At 43.1% G+C, this 21,991-nt stretch overlaps 1 protein-coding gene across 1 annotated transcript in view; it reads right to left on the bottom strand.

Annotated features, from left to right (window-relative positions):
• MB21D2 (Mab-21 domain containing 2) overlaps positions 1 to 4,862 on the bottom strand; it is a 59,153-nt gene extending 54,291 nt beyond the window's left edge. The window contains exon 1 of the mRNA XM_057427428.1: positions 4,638 to 4,862. Within this exon, the coding sequence (XP_057283411.1) occupies positions 4,638 to 4,848 (211 nt within the window). The 5' untranslated portion in view covers positions 4,849 to 4,862. The remainder of the gene's footprint in view (positions 1 to 4,637) is intronic.
• Between the last annotated feature and the right edge of the window lie 17,129 nt (positions 4,863 to 21,991).

Raw genomic sequence — 21,991 nt, 5'->3', positions numbered from 1 at the left:
TGTTCCTAGCTACTATACTAAATACTTTGCATCATAACCTAATGTTTCAAAACAGTAGTTGAGCAAAAGTAGCAGCATCTTGAAACAAATTGAGAGAAAGATTTTCAACCTATTTTCACTGCACACATACTTGGAGCAGCAATACCTTTGAATAAAGGGACAGAGGAGGCTACCAATCCTTTTTGACTAGTTACACAGCAAGAATCCCCAATTAGATTAAATTGGTTGACTTCTGGTAGCTATAACCAAATAGAAGCTACCGACGCCTTGCTAGGATTACTTTACTGGCCTAGCAACCTGCAACTTAACAAACTAAAACACAATACAAAACCCCCTCAACCTGAAATGCAAATACAGAAACATGTGGCATGCAGGGAGAGGAGACCCAACAGAAGCCAGAAATGAAATCTGCAATACAGTAAGGCTGTTTTTAACAGCTGTGCATTATGCATTCAGCAGCACAAGGAATGCCAGCAGGGAGCCTTTATTAACATAGGCCTCAGAGTACAGTGAGCTGCTATCACGATTGGCCTTCCTAGAGAAAAGGCGCACACACACGACAGACTTAACCCAATCCTGTTGCTATTTCATCAGCTCCACAAAACAACAAAAACCAGAGAATTTCCGTGATGTTTCACAGACAAACAGATAACACTTCCAACAATCCCTGAAATCTAATCTACAATAGAAGGTTTCATCAGCAAGTTACGCCAGGTAGGAAAAGTGAGAAAAAATGCTGCACAAGCCCACACAACAGAGTCCCACTACCAACGCTGTTCTGCTACACAGACCTTGGATATAGGGGAGGACCATAAAATGCTCCTCTTGTAGAAGATGATAATAAAAGCAAGCTGTTGTCAGAACACCTGTGCTCTCAGCAAAGCAATCTGCACCTCTACTGCACATATTTTAGGGGACCATCAATCCAAGAAACAGCTGGAAGCCTTGCTACAGATGCAGGAGCCCAGCAGGGTAACTCACTCCATTCTGGAAGATGGTATTGGCAGCAAAAATATTCTGCTGATGCCAGCTCCGCCTCCACTGTGAGACTTGCCTCTATCACAAAGACTTGCTAGTACACCCAGTTCAGCATTGGGCAGGCACCAGAAAGAAGGGAAATGCTCTCAAAATAGGCTCACCACCTCTCCTATATCAAGTGCTGATAGAAGCTCTCTACAGGTCTTGTCAACAGCTCTAAGTTGCAGCTGGCTGCAGATACTTAGAAGTGTGGCCTGCCCTGGTGGGCAGCTCCTGCAGAACTGAGATGCAACAACTGAAGTAACAGAAAGATACAACTAGAGGCTTTAAAAAAAAAAACAAAACAAACAAAAAAGGCCACTTTAGTTCCTGTCCTTCCTCTGAACTGTGGAGAGAGGGCAATGAGAGGAAAAGGAATGGTATGAAGCATCCTGACCATTCCTCTTCTGACTCTGCAGAGAAGAAAATGTCTCATGATAGGAAAGGGAAACAAAATACCAACCTGAGGAGCCTGAAAACTGCTTTAGAGGACTGAACACCAATGTGTGTCTAGAGTGAAGGAAATAGCTCTGTATAGTCTGCATTTATTCATACCCCCTTACTTTTTTGTCTTGTTAAGAAGTGAAATGCAAGAGTCGGTATCCCTAACAACATGCAATAGCAGCAGCAATAGCACTAGAAATTTCAAGGGGTTATTTAATATGCAGTATTCTGGTTCCCAAGAGCATAATATATGGCTTTTTAAGCCTAGCACATCTGTGCATTACCAATCCTTTTTCACTTAGATGCTGAACAGAAAGAGACAGGTAGTGTTTATTAAAGACGTTTCCTGGAAGTGCTTGTACTGCAGGATCAATACACTCTAGGTCAGATACCCCTAAAAGGTTTTTAATATGAGCGCTATGCACCTCTCATCACAATAGCAGCAAATGCTTTAAAAATCAAAATACCATTGACTGTAATATCATCACTTGATAAAAATACTCCTTTATCACTCTTCAAGCACATAAAAACCCCAAAACTGAGTCACAGGGAGAATAAGTAGTTAGCTCTTTTCATGGCTGGCAGACAGAGACTTGGTCTTTCAGTTACTCCCAGCCAGCCCGCTGCCCAGAACACAAGACTGTCTTTTCTCCACTATTCATGATTAATATAGCCTTCTCTTCCTTTGAGGCTCAGTTAAACCTATGTCAGAGACAGGTAACTGTCAGGCACAGCTCAGTGTGAGTACAGGAATTTACCTATCAAAGGCACCAAAAGACACCTGTTGTTTCAGTGTAGGTGTTAGCAAACGGGATGACCAGGAACTGCCCACATCCAGAAAATACTCACTTCCCCCACCAGATATATATGTCATTTGCAGTCCTACTCTAATGACTGAGGCACAAGATTTTAGACATACCTCTCCCTAATTTTATCATAGCCCAACTCTTGAGATCTCCTAGAGTTCGGTCGCTAATAGCCAGAGCAAGACAACGCATGTGAAAAAGAGTTAATATAAATAGAAAGCAAAGATCTGACCTAGAGGGCAAGCCATGCAGAGTACAAACATCTGAGAATCTGCACACTCTCCTCGCTTACTATTCATCCACCAATTACACACCAATGTAATTAAATCAGGAAAGCTACGTTTAATTTTCCTATCATCACCCGATGAGATAAGAGCTGTACGTATGGGAGAGATCATGCACAGGGGAAAGAGCTATTTATTAATAAAATAAACCCTTTCAGATTTAAGAGCCTCTCTGGCTAAGAAGGGTCTGATCCACTAACAGAACTTCTGTGTTTAATGCAGACAAATCAGACACCCCATCTCCATTTCTGTCCCTGGCTTGGTCCTCAAGTCTCTTATTCAGAAACAAGTCCCATTGAAAATTGACAGGCATAACTTAAAACAGAAATACAGCTTTTGTTTAAACACCGGTTTTACTCAACAGGTTTAAAACTGTGGAGCACTCATCTCCCAGCCATTATATTGACAAAGACAGATACATTAATTTACGTTATCTCTAAACAGCCTAAGGCTCCCTGTTTTCATGAAAAGGCATTTAGGGTGTGTTTGCAGAAATACAAGGCACACTTCAGCCATTCTTCCCTCATTCGTGTACTGCCTTCTCCCACATAGTCAGGAAGAAATGCTGTGGTCCCTGTCCCCTGCAAACACTATTAATGCTTAAACAGGACCATATAAAGCTTTCTCTATCTGCTAGCTACACACCCAGAACTGCTGCTGTTTTCTCTCCACTCTTCCTTGCTTCATTCCATCCAGCCCTGCTTTCCCAGCTGCGATTTAAAAATGTATCAGATCGTAATAGCAGATGACTTCCACAGTATCAGGTTTTCAATAATAAAAATCCTACAGGCTTTAATGCAACCACGGCTTCACCACATTTTATTTTTTTTTAACAGGAAGGGAAAAATATTTATAACAGCAACTATAAATATACATGCTACTGACTTTTCAACTTGTTGTCCTTGTTCTCAAGCTAAATTTAGTCTGCTATATCCTGTCCAGCCCTTAGTGAAAAAGTGATACTAAATCATGCAGATCCCACAGCAGGCAATTACAGTTATCCACATACCTTGCAAGACAACCAGTTGGACAGGTAAATTCTCATTTAATGAGTGCAGATACGTTCATGGCTATAGAGGAAATGGCCTATTATAATGATTATCCCCCAATACAGAAAATAATTATTATTGCAACAGGACAGCTCTCTGCTCCTGAATGAGAACAGTGATGTAGGTCATTCACAGTGTATTGTAGACCATACATTTGGTTTATGCCAAATACACTTCAAACACCTCTGAGCTACAAAGAACCGTTCACTGGCCACACCTGCTGTTTACGCATGTTCTCATTTTACATGCAAAAATGTTTGAGACATTGATTCAAACTTGGATAGTTTATTTCAAGGTCCAACCTCTACGTTAACATCTCTTCACACCCTGAAGGCTCTCATTCCTGTGAGTGATTCCTTAATCAAAACAAGGTAAATATTTATCAAGAACTGACTACCTAGAGAATCAGAGTTGTTAGTCATTCCACTGTTAATCTTGAGAAGCCTTAGTCATGCCAGAGCCCAGGTGATTTCTGCAAGGGCCAACACGTGTTTCGCCCTGGTTTAAGGATCCCAGCCCGCAATTCAAAGTTTCACACAGATGAGGACTCCCCCGCCACAATCTGACTTCATTCGCAGCAAGTTTTGCAACCTAAGCAAGAAATGCAGTTCAGAGGATGCGCCTATGCAAGCACCAATTGGTCTGATAACAAAAAAAAGCGGTCCAGAAAAAAAATACTTGATAGTTGACGGGGGGGGGGGGGGGGGAAGCAGTAAAGGTTCACACTCGCTTTGCCTCCAGCCCCGCTGGCTCAGCGTGCTTCTCGGGCACCAGCGAGCTCTGCGACCCAGCCTCTCCTCTGTGCTTATAAATAAATCGCTGCTAAAGACTAGGTACGTAGGACAGGGGGAAAAAAAAAAAAAAAAAAAAAAGAGAGTTTATTGGGGCTGAGAGCCGCCCTGTGTTGGGGATCTTCCAGCCTGGCACGCCTGTGGCACAGGGAACGGGTCCGTCGGTGCGGCGCCGCCGGGGGTTCCCTGCCCGTGGTCCCCTGCCGGCACCTCCACCGCCCGCGCCCCGCCCGGTCCTTGCCCTACCCAGCATGGAGAAGATGAAGTCCTTCGCCGTGTGGATCTCCAGGGCTCGCTGGTCGTCGTACTCCCTCTGGTCGTGTTTGGTGAATTCCTGGATGAGTTTATTCAATTCCTCCACCCTGGCTCCCGATCGGAAATCCAGCTCCGGGAAGGGAGGCTTGCTGGTGGTGCCGGCAGCCCCTGCCTTGCTGGCGAGCGGCGCCGCCATCTTCATGCAAAAAAAAAAAAAAAAAAGGGGGGGGGGAAGAAAGGGAGAGAGGTAAAAACCCCAAACCAAACAAACCCAAGGAGGGGTCTGCGGTTTGCAAGGGAGCAATGGCAGAATGCAAGGGCGCCGCAGCCCAGCCGCCACCTGGGGCGAGGGAGCTCCCTGCGCGGCGCCGAGTGGGGCCCGGGAGACGCGGAGCGGCGCTGGGCGCCGCGATCAACAAGCGGCCGCGCTGGCTGCGCCCCCGCCCGCCGCCGCGCTGGGGGCCGGGCCGGAGCGGAGCGAAGCGAAGCGGGGCCGCCTGCAGCTGCGGCCGGGGGCGCGGGGGGGCTCTCTGCTCTGGCGGCGTCACGGCGGGCGGGCGCTGAGGCTGGAGGCAGACCTCTGGCTCGGCGTAAAATTCACCCTTTTTCTTTCCTTTTTTTTTTCTTTTCTTTTTTAAAATTTATTTTTAAACTTCAGCAAAAGCCGTGTCCTGAAAGTGGATTAATAACCGGCTGGGAACTCTGCTCCTTCCGCATGTTCCCCAGGCATTCTGTGTTTATTCCTTATTTGCCCCAAAAGGCAACCTGAGATTTCTACATATATCTATACACAGATATATACATATATACACGTGCACACACAAAGTAATTTTATCGTATGTCTTAGAAGCAATGACCAAGATAAAGTATCCTCACTCCTGCACCTAAGAGCAACCCTGCCTAGGAGCTCCTCAGACCTGCACAGACAAAGGGTAGGAGGGGAGATGGAATCTCAGAAGACTTGCCTGAGGCTAAGCAGCCTGTGGCAAGGAGCCCAGACCTCTTATCTCCATCCATTCCCCCATTGTCAAAATTACATGCTTTTCTTCTGTATGTATTTTTAATGCCTTCCAACTTTTCAGTCTGGAGTGATTTTCTCCCCTTAGCCTGATTTTCTGTGCCTTGTCTCATCGTTGACCATGTATAGCACAGTCCGTTATATACCTAAGTGCATTCACCAGAAGATGAGTGTCTTCCTGCCGAGGGAGTGTACAGGTACATTGTGTTAGTCTTCTACAGTGCATTTCAGATGCTATGGCACTGATACAAACTGCTGGGTTATGAATTATCCTCACAAGATTCTTGGGAGGAAACAAAGCTTTCAGCTCAGTCCCACACTACAGTAAAATGTGTCTACCAAAATTAGGCATGAGGCATTTGCAGAAAAAATAGGAAGGTGAAACAACTAAGCTCAGTGTGAAGAGCTTACAGGCTGGCTTCCCCAATACATAGTAAACACAGATGCTAGTGTTTAGACCTGAGCTCAGGGATGTGGCTTGGTTCCTCTGGACCGCTAATCATGATGAGAAACGGGAGTTCAGCACCTTCCGCAGTAGGACCTTATCTGAATTTGGACCCTGTAACAGAAACCACAGCCTGTTCAACAGAGTACAGCTGATGCCTCTGACTTTGTCCTCTAAGTACTTACACAGCTTTTGAGAGCACTGATATGCTCATTATCTAAGAAATGATGTCCCGAAGGTAAAGGTAGGAGTGCTGGTTGTGTATGCACATGCCCTCTGCTGGGTACACAGGCCCTATTGTGTCCAGACACTGCCCACAGCTGACTGACATGAGTGGACTTCATTCACCATCTAAGCCTTGGTGATCAGCTGCATTGTCACATAAACCTCTGACTGATACTATGTTTGACTTTGACCATCACCTTTCCTTCATCTCCCTCCCCAGCAAAGCCTACAAATAAAAACAATTAACTTATAGCATTGACATAATGCAGGATCTCACTTGCAGAAGAGCAATTAGCAGTGTGCAGTGTTGGTGGCCTGCCCTCCAGAATTATATCTGCTGTCTCAGCCCATGCTCTCCCGTGCTAGTTGCTGCAGTCGCTGCCTGTCTGAGTGCTCAGGACCTCTTACCTCTTGCCTCTCTCAGGGTTTATGAGCCCTGTTATTTCTCTGCAGTGTGTTTTTGTCTGGGGTGACAATCTCCTACAGGTGGACAGCTCCCTCTTGTGCTAACACCTCTCCCGCAAAAGTTACAGTAGCTCCTGAACCCCAAACCTCCTCAAGACCTTCTGTTTTGTCCTGTCCATCTCTGAACAATGGTAAGTGCTCTCTGTGCCTGCCATAACCGTTTCTAGTTGTGTGGGTATCTGTTTCACTTCCACATGATGCCAACTGCTAGCAACTATGATGTATGCACCACTGGCACCACTTGACGAAGTAGCTGGACCTTTTCATACCAGCTACACTTTAAATCCTCAACCCTTTCACCTGATCTTTTTCAAGCTGATGTTCACAGACATCATGGACTGGGTAGCTTTCTTTCCTAACTATATCTTATTTGCTGCATCATATTTCAATACTGGGACTTCCAGTGGTTTCTTCATGAGCATTTAGTCTCAGATTCTGTCTTTAGGTGGGTCTCCAAAAGGTCACACTGACTCTCTACCTGCATCAATCACAGACTTACATTATTGTTTTTCTGCCTCTTCATTTAAAATGTTTAAATCCCATCCAGTAACAGCTTCACAGCTAGCTTTGCCTGAAGTCACTAAACACCTATTGGAAACATACAGAGCTTCAGAAACAGCTAATGCTAGAAGCAATGGAGATTTCAATTTGATTGTCTTTTTTAATGGCACTTCTGCCTGAAGTTATAGTCACCTTCATATTTGCAGAAAGTTTCTGTTAGATCAGGGTGTTAACTGCTCCTTGCTTGCCTTGTTAACTGCTTCTTGCTCATCTGAAGTTTGTTTTATTCCTGACACCATGCATTATTGAGAAATGGCTCAGAACCAAAGAATGTGCTTCATTTAATTTCTGAATTCAGACCAACACTGTTCACCAAGAGCAGTATCAAGCAATTTCGATTTTCTTCAAGAGTCTTGGACATGTACTGCACCTCTGCCTCACACCAGTGCCTTGAGAAATTCTCCTTCATGAAAAGCAGTTGTACTTGCAAAAAAAAAAAAGGAGCCTTTTTAACACCTTCTCTGGAAATCTTTGAATGGGCTTGGGACCCTCAGTGGCAAGTGGGATCTGCCACCCTTTCATATGCTTGAAATTGCATCCACTTGCCCTTGAAATTGCAGCAGCTTGCAATTTTACCTCATCACATCAGTGCAATTTAAGATCTCTGAATAAATACAGAGTTAATTCAAGTCTTATGTCAATCAAGCACTGGGGATTACTCGAGCAAATAAATGAGAATGAGATTGAAAGTACAGTTGGCCAGGAGTTTTGCTACCAAATCTTTTTTTCTTTCTGAACTGTGGAAGCATTGCAGTATCCTCAAAGCTCCTCCTGTAAACATTATCTGGGGCACTAGGAGGAGTCTGTGGCCTCTGCCATACTGGGCCCAGCACTTACCAATGGGAACATTCACCTTATTTGGGAGAGGGTTTGAGCACCTTGACTCCTAAACTGTTTCTCACCTGCACTAGAATATGTGCCCTCCCTCTCACATGCCCTCTTCCTTTCTCCCATGTGTTTTCTCTTTCCTTCAAAGCATCTTCCTCTTTTTCTCCTGCAGAACAGATACCCTCTTTTCTGCCCAGCACCACTTCCAGCATTTGGAAATAGAACAGGCCACAGAGAAATGAAGTGAAAGAGAAGAAATAACTGTTCTCACTTCTGTAGCATGACCTAAGACCTCAGAATGCTTTTCACACTTGAATAGGCTGTCTCAAAAAAATATGCGAGTATTAACACCACCATCCTAGGACTGGCAAAACAGTTCTGCAGTATTTATGATGAGCAATTGGCCCGGGATACCAAGGGAAGAAGACCAAGAAATCCAGGGCCTGACGCTCAGTGCATCTCATTTAGATGCTGCAGACTGGTAGGGGGAATTAATTAAAAATTGGAACAAGATCCAGAAATAAGATGGAGCCTCAGATACATCATCTTAGGATATTTCACTGCAGCTGGTAATTAGAGTATGATGCACAGTGAGCTAGTTTCATCCCTCATTTCATAGAAATTGTACCCAGATTTTCTGAGGCTAAAAGTAGACTCAAGAAACATCTTCCTTTTCTGTACTTAGCAGTGAAGCAGCTGTAGCTCAAAGCTTTGTGTGGCAAGGGGCTTGACCAGGCACAAAATTACTGTCTGGAACTGCTCAATTTTTCCAATCTGGTGGCTGCAAATTCTGCTTCGTATTATTGCAGTACCTTCAAAGCTGTTCAAGTGTCCTTCATGCCTTGTGTTGCAGAAGCCTGGTCCTGGCCTATAGAACAGGCTGTCTGTGCAGATGAGTAACGCAGAGCAGGCAAGTGAGCCACACAAACGGAGGGAATCTCAGCAGCAGACCAAGGATCCTGCTGTGCCATCCTTCTCCCTCTCCTGCACTGGCTCTGCATCCAGCTCTGCTCTTCCCACTGTTACCTGAATACCTGCCAAGATTTTCCTCCTTTCCCTTGTCTTCTCCCTGCACACTTTCTCTGTGTGGCCTTAATTCCCAGATCTTCCCAGGAGGAAGGAGCACAGAGTAGCACCAAACCTAGTTTCATGTTTACCAGGACCTCACTTTCATTAAGCTGCCCCAGTGATATCCTTACATACTTCAGCTCCTTCACTACACTTCAGGTCTTTCCCTCCACTAACAGTCCCTAGTCTGGCTCTGAAGTGAAGATTTTGGGACTCCTGGAAACAACTGGAAGGTCACAACATTACATAATGTTACCAAAACACTGCTTGTGTTTCTCTGCATCAGGACTTCTCCTCATTCTGGCGCCAGAATCTTTGCCTATTTCACGCACCCCAAAAATGTCTACAAAACAGCAGCTACAGGTAGCTGTCTTCAGGCTCCACAAGGCTGGGATCAAAAAAGGCCATGTTTAGTGCAGACTCAGAGCAAAAAGAGTCTTTCAGATGAAGTTTGAACTCCTGATCTCCACTGGCTCTCTATTCAAGCTGCATGCTTCAGAGTGGCAGGACTTAAAGAAACTGTAGTGAGCATAAAGTCACACAGCCCCAACAGACCATTTGGAGACTCTGGAGATCTGGAGCTGGCAAGGAATTGAGCTCCTGCTCTGTACCTAGGGCTCCCCCTTGCCTTCACCCATTTATAGAGAAAAGCCAGTCCCATTCTCTTCCATGGACCCCATTAATTTCACCACCTGGAGCTGTCTCCACATGAGGATATGAGTGGTACCAGCTACAAAATCTGCCAGCCAAATCAGGATGGGTTATACTCAACTCTGTGCCTCTCTAAACACCTAGTGTGTCCCAGATGTCTCCCAGAGACCATGAGAAGCTTTGCCTGCCTTGCCCCACAATTTCCACCTGCGAAGGATTATGACAGATCAATAGTACGCAGCGCACACCACAATCTTCAGACAGTTTTAAAAAGGGGTGTGTTGCCTCCTTGACAGACTGAAACTTTTTCTCCTTTTTCTCTAGATTTAAAAACCTGCTTCCCCCTGTGAAGAGTTGTGATCTCCTACATCCTGTCAGCAGAACACAGCATCGAGCTGAGCCATCCACATGGCAGTGGAGCTGTGCTCATTAAAATCTTTTGAAACAATGGCATTTCATCTGTCATAGCCAGCCTCAAAGTACCCACACTCAGGATGTTTATAACATTTTCTAAAAGAATAGCAGATGCTTAGTGCATATCCCAAGCTAGAAATATATCTAGCTTGTATATCCACCAGGGCTTTTGAAGTAAGGTTCTAAGAAGCAGACTCCTGATTCTCAGCCAGTTTCAGGCACTAACTAGTGAGAGACCCCAGCCAGATCATTTACTATTCTTGCCTCTGTGCCTTTTTGCCTTTTGGGTTTGTTTTTTTTTGTGTATGTGTGTGTGTGTGTGTGTGTGTGTGTGTGTGTGTGAAAATATACTGGTCATCTGTTTATGTCATTGTTAAGTGTAATTAGATTGCATACAGACACCTTTGAAGTTGATCTGTTAAACTTCATAATCTGTAAATGTGTTGGCCTGGGACCTCTGTAAGCAATGTTTGGAAGTATATCTGCTGCTTATTTCCTGGGCTTATACGAATTTTCTGTCATTAGTTTTATTTTTAAATTGGAATTATCTCAAGTAGTAAAATTTGGATTCAGATCTGAGCAGTGCTGCTGCACTGGAGATAATACGCTGGTACAGAGATATGGCCAGAACATTAAATACCTGATCAATGTGCAGATTCCCCCCACAGGGAAAGGATAAACCTCTGGTGTTTGGGTTTGTTTCCATATATAATAAACAAATCCTGGTGGGGCAGAATGGAGAATACAAACAGCAAAACATGCTCTCTTACACATTTACATGCATTATGTATTGACTACACTCATTGATGTTGTTCATTTGTAGCTAATTACTTGTATTACAGTAATATCAAAAGCCACAAATGAGAATCAAGGCCCAATTGTACTGGAAACGGGATATAAACATAATGAAGAACTGATCATTAGCACTTCTGTTTATTTCACTGTATGCTCAGACACCTCACTCAGCAACTTTCTTTCTACCCAGGAGCTTAGAAAAGTTACCAGTGGGGATGTGCTTGTAGTGGTGTATAGATCTAGGGTAAGAAGAACCAATTACACCATTTCTCCTATGCCAACCCTTTGCTCTCAAGGTGGCTACTGGAAGCAGTTTAACCCCCACATTGTATTCTGCAGCTCTGGAGCAGATTTCAATGCAGCACTTTTCATGAAAACTCTAAAATAGCAACAGCCCTTGTGATTTAGACATAGTTGCTACTTCTTTGAAGCCTTATAATGTACCAGTCCCAGCATCATTTGTTATTAAAAATACCACATTGAGTTCACAGGTGACTCAGCTCTCCAGACCATTGGGTAGTTATTGTAGCTGCAAAAAATGGATATTTTTCCAAGTTTGAAAATAAGAAAGGCTCCATATCCCAGATTCTTTCTTATGCAGAACACGCCTCTTACAAGCTGTCATAAAGCTGTGGGGAAAAGGAGTTTTGCAAGAAATACCTACAATTCCGTCTGGCGTCATCCACGCAAAGAGAAACACAGTCCCTTGGTCATATGTTGAAAGTCAGTAGTCCCTTTCCTCTGCCTTTTCCCCATATTATGCTTCCTGTTAGAATATCCTAATCTGTAACTGATCATCAAACAGCTGACTTCTGCATCAATTTCCCTTTCATTAGCATAAAGATCTAAAACTTTCTGAGTGGCCTTTCATAAAAATACATTACATGCAATGAAATCCAGGAGGTCTGAGCTCTGTACTGTATTTAACTGCCCTACTCCACTAAAAAACCTTTCTGCATCTGGCCATTGCAGATAGATTTTTTAAGAGTTGTTTTTTTGTGTTGCTGGGAAGCAGCATGTGGCACAGCTCTGGCTGGTAGGTAGGTTCATGCCTGAGGAAGGGAAGACTTGAGATGGATAAACAAAAGGTGGCAACAATCTGTAATAAAGAAATCTGTAGTGCTTGTGACAGACTGCAAATGTGTCAGATGAAACATTTTAGTGGTCTATAATATGGAGTAGGAGTTTGTGTCCTGAACACAGGACTTGTCTGTCTGACAAGACAGACAATTGAAAATGAAAAATAATGAAGAAAAAAGAAAGGGGGATGGGGGATAAGAGGAAAGTTGTGGAAAATCAATGGGAATTGTGCTTTTCACAAAAGAAATATATTAATGAGCCATAATTTGGCCAGAACTGCATGAATGTGTTTTTCTAGCTTTGGTTCAACTTATAAATTTATTAGCTAAAATAATTTATTTTCTGCCCTCATATTGGGCATGCTGGTTTCTGCTTGCTGGAATGGCTGTTAAGTGTTTTCTGCTAGCAGCTGGCATATAGATACCTGGCATAGAAATGGGTCCCTTGGAAATTAAAAACATCCTTTAGTCTGAGATTATCAAACACCTTTTGTCATGTGAACTTGCAATGCATGAGTATGCAATGTTGGGATACCTGCCACAGAAGGACCTTTGTAATATTGTCCTGATTTAATTTTTCTCAAAAAAAGCCACAATATCCTTTGGTGCTACAATCCCTCTGTGGCTTCTGTTCTGAAAGCCTGGCATGTTGTCACCTAAGAAGAAAGTCACATAAAGTTACTGTGTTTGCTCTTCCCTCCTCAGCTCTTTTGCAGACACAAGCTAATCCTGAGGCTTTTGCTGTCATCTTTCCTCCATCCTCCCTGCTGTGAATTTGCAGGAGGTGAATGAGGATAGATGCCTAGACATTTGCTATGACTTCACTTGTTCTCAGCTTTGCAAACCCTTGCATCTGGCAGCCTTAGCTGTATTGCTTAAACTCAGGGGAACTCTGTTGGAGAGTGCTAGTGTCAGGCACTGTTCAGCATGTCCCACATCAGGTGGTGGAATAACAAATCTGTTGAAAAGCATACAACTACAGTCAGCAAGGTCTTTTCCTTCAAGGTTCTGTAACAACAGAGCAAAATCAGTTAGCATAAGCAGATAAAGGAACAGAAATGCCCATCAGCACTTGAAAAGTACCAAAGCAGATATTGCATAGCCGTCACTTAAGGCCTGTTGACCAGGGAGTTTGGAAGAGGAGCTTAATATCACCCCTAAATATATGAAGTGCATGACAGCACCCCAACATGCTCTGTATGCAAGAATTCCTCAGAAGCTTAAGCATGTTAACTGTGATGCTGGATCTGTAGCAAGTGACTGCACAACTAAGACCCAGTTCTCCTTATATTTATGTGATAGTGTTGATGTCTGTGAGGTGTGAGTGAGGGTGCAGAGCAGGGTTTGGGGAGTCCTATTCTGCTAGTGTGACAGGTACTTGGGGAGAAAGAAATAGGCTGCATACAGCACAGTCTGCTCAGAAGGCATATGTAATTGCAGTTGAAAGACCAGGCTGCTTATCTTAAGGAAACAAACAAGGAATTGATCTGTTATTGCTGCATTACAAATGCAATTATGCTTTCTTACATGCAAGCTTCCAGGGCATGATCAAACTCCTTTATCAATTTACAGTGCTAGTCTATGAAGCTGTAATCCAAAGTAAAGCCCTTTGCACCTCCCTAAAGCTGTGGAATTTAGGTGGGAACAAGGGTCTGCCAGAAGTAACTTCACAGAGGATCAAAACCTTTGCTTTTCTCTGCCTTTCTTGGCTATGTGATGTGTTTTCATGGGGTTGTAAGTCTGGTCTCTTGTGATCTCACTCTGTCCTTTCTCCCAGAAGCCAGATCACTGGTGTCTGCTGTCTAGTTTTGCTTTTCTTACTCTAATGAGTGTGCATTATAAAGAGGTGTACAGCATAATAGAACCCCCTCGGAAGTATTTGTAAATAAAAGGCTTTTAGAAACCTTTTATATGGAAGACTTATAGACATTAATAGATAGTGAAAACTTTTCTATAGACATTGTTTTTCCACTAGCCTATACAATTCAATAGCAAATTATATTCCTGCTATCAAATCCCACAGGATGATTCAGAAAACCATTAGAAAGGATCTAATTCTCTGTAATTTTCTATAGTAATTAAGATAAAAGCCTTTCAGGGCCTCCTCTATTACAGTTCATGGGATTTTTTCCACAGGAAAAGAAATATGGTCAGTTTAAATTCTCCTTGGTTACTCAAGCAAAGTAAAGCCAGTAAATGCTGGAGGTTTATTTGGACAAAATTTCGCTTCTGTGAGAAATCTACTTAATTTCAGGAGACAGTGAGGGCAAATGTTTATGCTCCCTGTCTGTGATTTTTATAACAGGGAGTCAAAACACCAAACAGTTTCAGTGATTTTGCTGTTTCTTCACTCTGGGTTGGCAGGGAATGTGTACTTTGTGGAGGCATTGCACACAGAAGTAGGTTCCACTCCATTAACACATGGAGGCAGTGAACTCAGGGGTCTGAGAACCGTGGCATGCAAAGCGATAATTGAAATACCATTAGTGTTTTTCCCATTACGTGCTTGAAAAACTATCTGAGGACCAACTCAGCTCTGTGTCTACCTATATCTTGTCCAGGAAGCAAAGGCAATGTTTCTAGAATGTGTTGAGCTCCTGTGAAACCTGAATGTTTCTATGCCCCTTGTAGCCACATTTGCTGTCCCAGCAGAAACACTAACTACCTCTGCAGGGAACTCACTGCAAAGACTTGGATAGAGGCCACACATATGAGAGAAGAATATCATAAATGCCATGGTGATAAATCAAAGAACTTAAAGGCAAAAATCACTCCTGTGCTATGCTTTGTTGATGCTCCCCTTGTGAGGCTGTGACCTATACTTTGGACTACACAAAGATGAGGGTCAGTCTTTTGCAAAATCCTGACCTTGATGAAAACAGTAAGAGCTTTTTCACTGACTTTCCTGTATTTCTGGTATGAAAGATTTGTCCGTAGCCCTATCATAAGCCCACTCCAGGTAGTGCCCTCTCTGCCCATCCTAATGGTTTTTCCTCCAGCCTCCTACACTCCACCCTTCTCCTCCACCACACTTTGAGGCTGACAGCAAACTGCCCACAGTTAAATGACAACAGTAACAGCTTCTGATGTGCAACATTTCTCATTACCAAGTCTCTTCAAAGCCAAATGTTTTAATATCGCTGGCCTTTTGCATGCAGCTTATAGCTAGCTCTTCCTTGGAGAGGTCGGAGTCGAAGCTGGGTACAGAATATAGTTCTTTGGATTTACATGTCTTTACTGATTCTTGTATCTGTATCTTTCTGCATCTCATCATCTGCATCTCAGACACAGTGTGAAAGGAAGCTATTCTTGTTTCCAGAAGCTGTAGATGGCAGACCCTAGCTGGTGGTACAAGAATGTCATCAGGGACTAGGAGGGCTGTGAGAAACCATCCCTTGCCTGAGCAAAGAACGGAAGCCTGCAGAAAATGGCTTATCAGAAATGTTATCACCTCTGCTTCCCAGAGGAGGTTTGGAGGTGAGTAACAAGACTTCCTGCTGGAATTACTGCATCAATTAGCCACATGAAAAATGTCATCCTGCTCTCTTCACTTCAAACAGATCCTTCCTCTCAGTGCGTGGTGCCCTCTTCATTTTTATTACAGCATGATTTATTTCATTTAGTGGTGCATTGCAAAATTTTCTGGCCCAGCACTGATACAAATGACTTATTTTTCCTCCATGTACCAAAGTGTGACTTTCATTACATCACTGTCCCAGCCACTCTAAAACCCAGCCACTTAGCAGCAAACTTAAAGTAGGTCACAATGAGTTCAGAAACAAATGGCTTACAAAGCTAAATCTTTACTCCAACACATCAATGCCAGTACTGTACAAGCAAGTAAACTAAATCCTCTCAGCACCACTACAAAATGTCATTGTAATACTCCAGGGACCAAAGGAAACAGAGCACTCTCTGAATCAGCTGTTTCTGCTTTTATTAATTTCAATGGCTTTTGTTTGATGCTTTAAGAAATTACCATAATTCATGAATGGTGCTCCTTCTTCATGTGACACTGGGAGTGTTGAGAAAAGGACATGACTGAAGGCTTTTCCATTTTACTCAACTAAATCGTTTTGTGACCTTAGGCAAGCCACTACACTGTGTGTGGCTGTTTCCTCACATGCCAAACAGAAACACTGTTTGCAACACAGGTGAGTTGGGCGCTGCTGACCCTAATTCATCAAGTCCCTTAACAGACTCCCTATCTTTAAGCTCTTATGAAAGTCCTTTGTGGAACCTTGCTGTGGCTGTTGACCACAGTGGGCTTCATGATGCTCTGTCCCACCTTGCTAAACTGGAGGATTCAGAGCATCAGAAAGTCCACTGTGGCCGACAACCACCACCAGTAATTTCTTCTCTGTGTAAATTTTGATTAGGAGTTTGCACATGGCTACAAAGTCCTCATTTCACTATTACTACTTTCCCATGTTCAGAGAGATGGAAGTCAGACTGTACCAGTGTGTTTTTTCCAGTTTCCAGGGGGCTTGTTTCAGCTAGCTGTACAAATATGCATTCAGCTGCAGCCAAAACATCATAAATAATTTCCTGCTATTTTTACAGACGTGTATTTTGTTTCTATGTGACACTGAGAGCCCACAGTTTCAAAAGCCTTCTGTCCAAAGGTGATGCTTGCCTTAGTGCACAAGAGCTGCCACAGTATTTTTGGTGAGGTTTTTGCTGCACACAAGTCTTTCAGCAACCCCCTTACATGATGAATTTAATCCACAAAAAAACCCAACCAAACAAACAAACAAAAAAAAACCCAAAACCACCCCCAAAACCAAAATCAACAAAAAATCCCAAAACAAATTAGTTTCAAGATTTTGAGCTGAAAAGCACTGTGTAAGTGCCTAGGGTTATTTTCAATTAACAATATCTAATTCTAAGCACACCATGAATCACATTTTTCTTCTCTCTTTACTGTCTTTAGAGCTAACATGTTAATCCTTTGAAACAAAAATGGCTACATTTTAATGAGAGTTTAAAAGGGTGAAAGTTCTGCTCTGGTACACTGAACATAATAGATTATTTTTGTGATGTATATCTTCCATGCACTCACTTTAATTTTCAGAATAATATCTGAGGAGAAGCCTGTTTTATCTCTGGTCTCTCCTCATTCACTCCACTTAGCTTTCAGTGGGTGTATCACAGTTAATTTGAAGTTGATATTTGTTATTCTTTATGGGCAATATGTTACAATAACACCAAAAAGATTACAGTGTTATCCTCTCCAGGCTGGCCTGCACAACACATCTTAGGGAAGTATTTGTTTTAATTGTATTTTTCTGCATTACTTCCTGACATAGAACATAAAGGATCCATTGTTAGATCAAATCCCTAGCTGATGACATGGGGCATTAGCGCGGGAAAGCCTTCCACTGCCTGACACAGACCCCATGCAGGTCTGCAGTGGGTTGGCCCATGTCTGTCCTTCTTCAGCAGCAGCTCAAGTCATATGATGTGGTTTGGAGGGAAGGGATATCCTTGTTCGCCAGTGAAACACAGTAAGGCTAGCTGCAACCTAAGAAGGAAATTTCCTATCCCATTCGTGCAAGACACCAAGCCTGATACCTTGTCCATGTGCTTTGCCTCTGTATGGTTATGTGTACCTCCTCTCCAGTGCAATTTTGTCCCTCTCATAGCCTGTTTCTCTTTTGCTTTAGCCAGTATTCGGGCCAGAGGTGCGGAGAAAAGCAAGGTGTCTAGCAATACCTCTGTGTGCCCTTGTTCCCCATTGTGCTCTGCTCTGGAGTGAGAAGCCCAGGTAGGTGTTTATGTTGCAGATGGGGAGGGGTGGAAGTACCTGTGAAGTAGGTATTGTTTTGGCATACATGGTCAGAGTAAGAGAAAGCCATGAGAAATAGACCCACTCTGCTGTCTCTGCCTTGCACAGACTAGATGACAGAAAGTAAACAAGAATAAATGGATACAGAACGTCACAAAACTCTTGTACAGGAGAATGCACACTGGAGGCTGTGAGCTGTTGCCTGAGAAATAGCAAATAATTTAATCTGTCAGTCCTAGCTGCTAGCTCCTAGAGATGTAGCTAAATGCCAAGATTTCAATCCTGATCCAGGTCGGCATCCCAGCCCACACACCAGCCTGAATTTCATAAATTTTGGGACCCATGGGACCTTCCCACAGAATTCATTCATTCTCCTGCATTGTTGCACTATGTGCAGCTTAGAGGAAATCCAAAGCGAAACAGGAGACCTGAAAATGCATGAGAAGTAACTACAGAGTAATAGCTAGATGATATACCCCAGAAGGCATCTCAGAGCTGAGAAATTGCCTCCTTTCACCTCTAAGTTGTCCACATTGCCAGGTCCGAATGCTACCACTTACAAAGGACCTTGGAAGGTGTTCATGGTTTCATCTTGACCCACTTGTGACTTAACTGTACTCATGGATGTTTGATGAAATATGATAGGCTTGCTTGTCTCTCTCTCTATTATGAAACTAGATGTGTGTAATAGCATGTCCTAAATGTGGACATTATGTTTTGTAACCAGATTATCACCAACACATTCCTTCCTTCCACCATGTGCTTTTCAAGCAGTTGTACTCTGAAAGAAGGCTGTGGTAGGGAAACTGTCTCAGAACTATCTTTGTCATAGCGCAGAGACACTTTTACACAGCTATAACAAAAGCTCTGCTAAAACACTAGCTTCAACATCAGGAAATCCACTGGAACAGGTTTATATACCTCAGAAATTTAGCTGTAAATTGTACTGTGTTTTTATGGTTTGCTTTAGAATAATGTATGGCAGCTAGACCCTATGTATGCAGGAAATAAAAGGTGTTCCTCATCCACAGAGCTCTGAACTGAAGTAGATGAAGCAGGTGGATGAAACTAGACAGTGGCTGTGAGCCCAGTGTGACAGCTATTTACTGCAGATGTTTGCATTTTCCACTGGGGTATACACAGCTACAATTGACTTTGAACAGCATCTTGAGCTGGGCAAAACTGGCTTCTCCATTTTGTGGGAAAAGGGAGATCTGAGGAAGTGTGTATAATGTTTCTCCGAGGTTTAAGGAAAGAGCTTAACTTTATGCAGAAAATCAAACTGAATGAACTGTCTGTATCCCCAGTTCCTTTGATTACTCCAATCAGGGCACACAAACAACATGCTGATAGAGGAGAAGGAAATCAAGACTTGAAGTATGCACAAGAAAGACACTAACAGCTGCTCATGGAAGAGTAAAATAAAGACAGAAGAACAGTTTGCAAAATGTGATGGATAAAACAACAATAAATCATGCCTTCAGCCAGGCTAGCCCAAGTATGTTATAAGCAAAATGACTGAGTCATTGATACCCATTGCATTGTGTGTAACAGGGTGCAGAGATGAGCAGATCCATAGTACAGAGGTATTGTGGAGATGGGTAGATGGCTGTCTGACCAGTATTTTGGATGTAATACTCAGTGGCTCATGACTATGGTCATACTCTCCACAGGTAATTTAGCTCCTGACTCCTTGAGCTATCCTGTTCTTCCTTTCTCACTTCTGCTTAGTTATTGTCAATGGACTGTGACTTTTTTGTTTCAAGATATTTACTCAACTTCCAGAAGCAAAGCTGTAATAGAAATTGTGCCTCACAGCATGTTGGGGAGGTAACACTGGTGACTGTGTATTAAAGAACAAAAGGTTGGTGAGTCAGTCAGTTGACTGCCCATCTCCATAACACCAGCGCAATTCACTGTAAAATTTGGGTAGCTGTCACCAATTCTCCCAATATAGCCCCCTAAAATGAAGACATATGAGGTTATTTAAATACTATTTTCTTGCTGGGAGGTTTCTCTAGCTACATCACTTTGCCTTTTCTTATCAGCCTACCCAGAAATGACTGTGTTGTGCTGGGACATTCCACTGCAGTGTGGCCTCCTCAAGCAGATCTGTGTGAGTCTGCCAGAGTAAAGGAGTTTCAAAGTTACTCATCTGTCATTGTCTATTTAAGGGTCTCTCACTCTAGAAGGGAACATAGTCAGCAACTATGCACTCTCCAGTGAAAGGAGGGGGTGAAAAGTTGAAATTCGAATTTAAAATACAACTTTGTATGTGCAAATCCTTGCAGATGCAAGAATTTGTACCTCCTTGGTTACCAAAATGAAGGATGGGATGGAACTGTAGCTATGACGATGAGGCCAACAGTGACAACACAAGAGTACCTGCCAATTTTATTCATACCTAGCAGCCATCTGATGTTCTGTAGTTGTATGTGAGGTAGGAGCATGAACTAAGTGGACACATCCTCCATTAACAGTCTGCTGAAATTTTTAGTCCACTTTGGATTATAGGTGAATTTACAGTCTCTCGCATTACAAGTGACACTATAAAATCACATCCTTATTTCCACTAGATTTGCAGATGTGCACAGTCATCTCCTGGACTGATTCATGGCAGTGTCTCCCTGCTTCTGTGCTGGCTCAGGTCCTCCTGCAATTTCCTTTCTCTACCACAACCTCTTAACCTGGCTGCAATCACTCCAGAAGCAACTGTTGTCACTTGTGTCCAAATCAACTCGGGGCAAGACAGAAGCAGTAGACAGGAAAGGACAATGCTACCAGTGTTAATACACTCGTTTGTAATGATGGCTGGATTCTCATGGCTCATTTAGACAGCAGCAAATGAAAAATAATTTGCTAATGGAAATTAACTCTGTAAGCATAACAGAGAGTTTGCAAGACCTGATCCTGTTATTACTCTGAGAGATTTCAGATGTAATTTTCACTGAGTTCAATAGAATTTCTCTGGTTTAACAAGGAAGATCAGTCCTTGTTTTCAGCATGCTGTTTAAAATATACATGAGAATTCTCCTCTCCATTGTGGCAGAACAAAAGCCATTCTCACAGCTCTAGTTGGAGAGGCTTTGGGGCAAAAATGCATGTCAGCATGTTACCTCAACTGACTGATTTCTTTGCTGCACAGATGAGCAAACGAGGAGTCATCAACTTCAGCTCATCACGGGAATCAGATCACCTGTCCCCTTGCAGTCTGTGCTCTGCGTGACATGAAAGAAAACCCAGTAGATCAGTGGTTGTGAAGCAAAGCAGCAAAGCATGGCACTGAAACAGTCTTGTGACACTCCTGCCCTGGCCTGACCTGACCGGTCGCTGTTGACCCAGATTTGCACCACTGCCAATTCAGGTAATGAGCATCAGTTCAGTGCTTCTCCTCTCTCCTAACAAACATCTCCCCTAAGAGCAGAGATGGCTGGATCTTAATAAGTGTGTAGGAGGTTTTATTACTTTAGCAGGGTGAAAGAGAGATTGGAAAGAAGACAAGACTTCAAAGCATCACTTCCAGACTGCGTTTCTGCATTTCAGGTGCTTAGCAGACATACTGGTTCCCACATTCAACCCAGTACTACTGCTGGTATCTATTCACTTGCTGCAATGACCCTCCTTAGTTGTACAAGAGTCTGAGACTTGGCTTAGTGGGCCAGCTGTGAATATAGTTTCATTCTTTAGCCATTTTCTTCATCATAAAGCCAGATCAATTCCCTGTTCTGGTTCTTAGTATGGGCCAACAGAAACGGTGGCACTGATAAAACTGAGTGGGTAGGTGGGGTGAGATGTAGGGCACGAGAATTCCCTAAATCATTGCCTTTGCCACATCTTCAGAGTGTAAAACCCTGCCCCATAATGAGATCTCAAAGGATGCAGTTCACCTATACACAGAAGCCTAGCACAAGAGAAGCATGCAGTTTTAAAAGTCTGATTTGTTCTTAAATAGTGCTCATGTCAGAAATGTTCTATGCTAACACACAAGAGCTGGTTATGAATTCAAAT

This window comes from Pezoporus wallicus, unplaced genomic scaffold (assembly GCF_028554395.1).
Source record: "Pezoporus wallicus isolate ANWC-B61680 ecotype Strahan unplaced genomic scaffold, APGP_CSIRO_Pwel_v1 scaffold_7107, whole genome shotgun sequence".
NCBI lineage: Eukaryota > Metazoa > Chordata > Aves > Psittaciformes > Psittacidae > Pezoporus > Pezoporus wallicus.
Note: the sequence above shows the minus strand (reverse complement) of the source record. Positions and strands in the feature narration are given on the sequence as shown.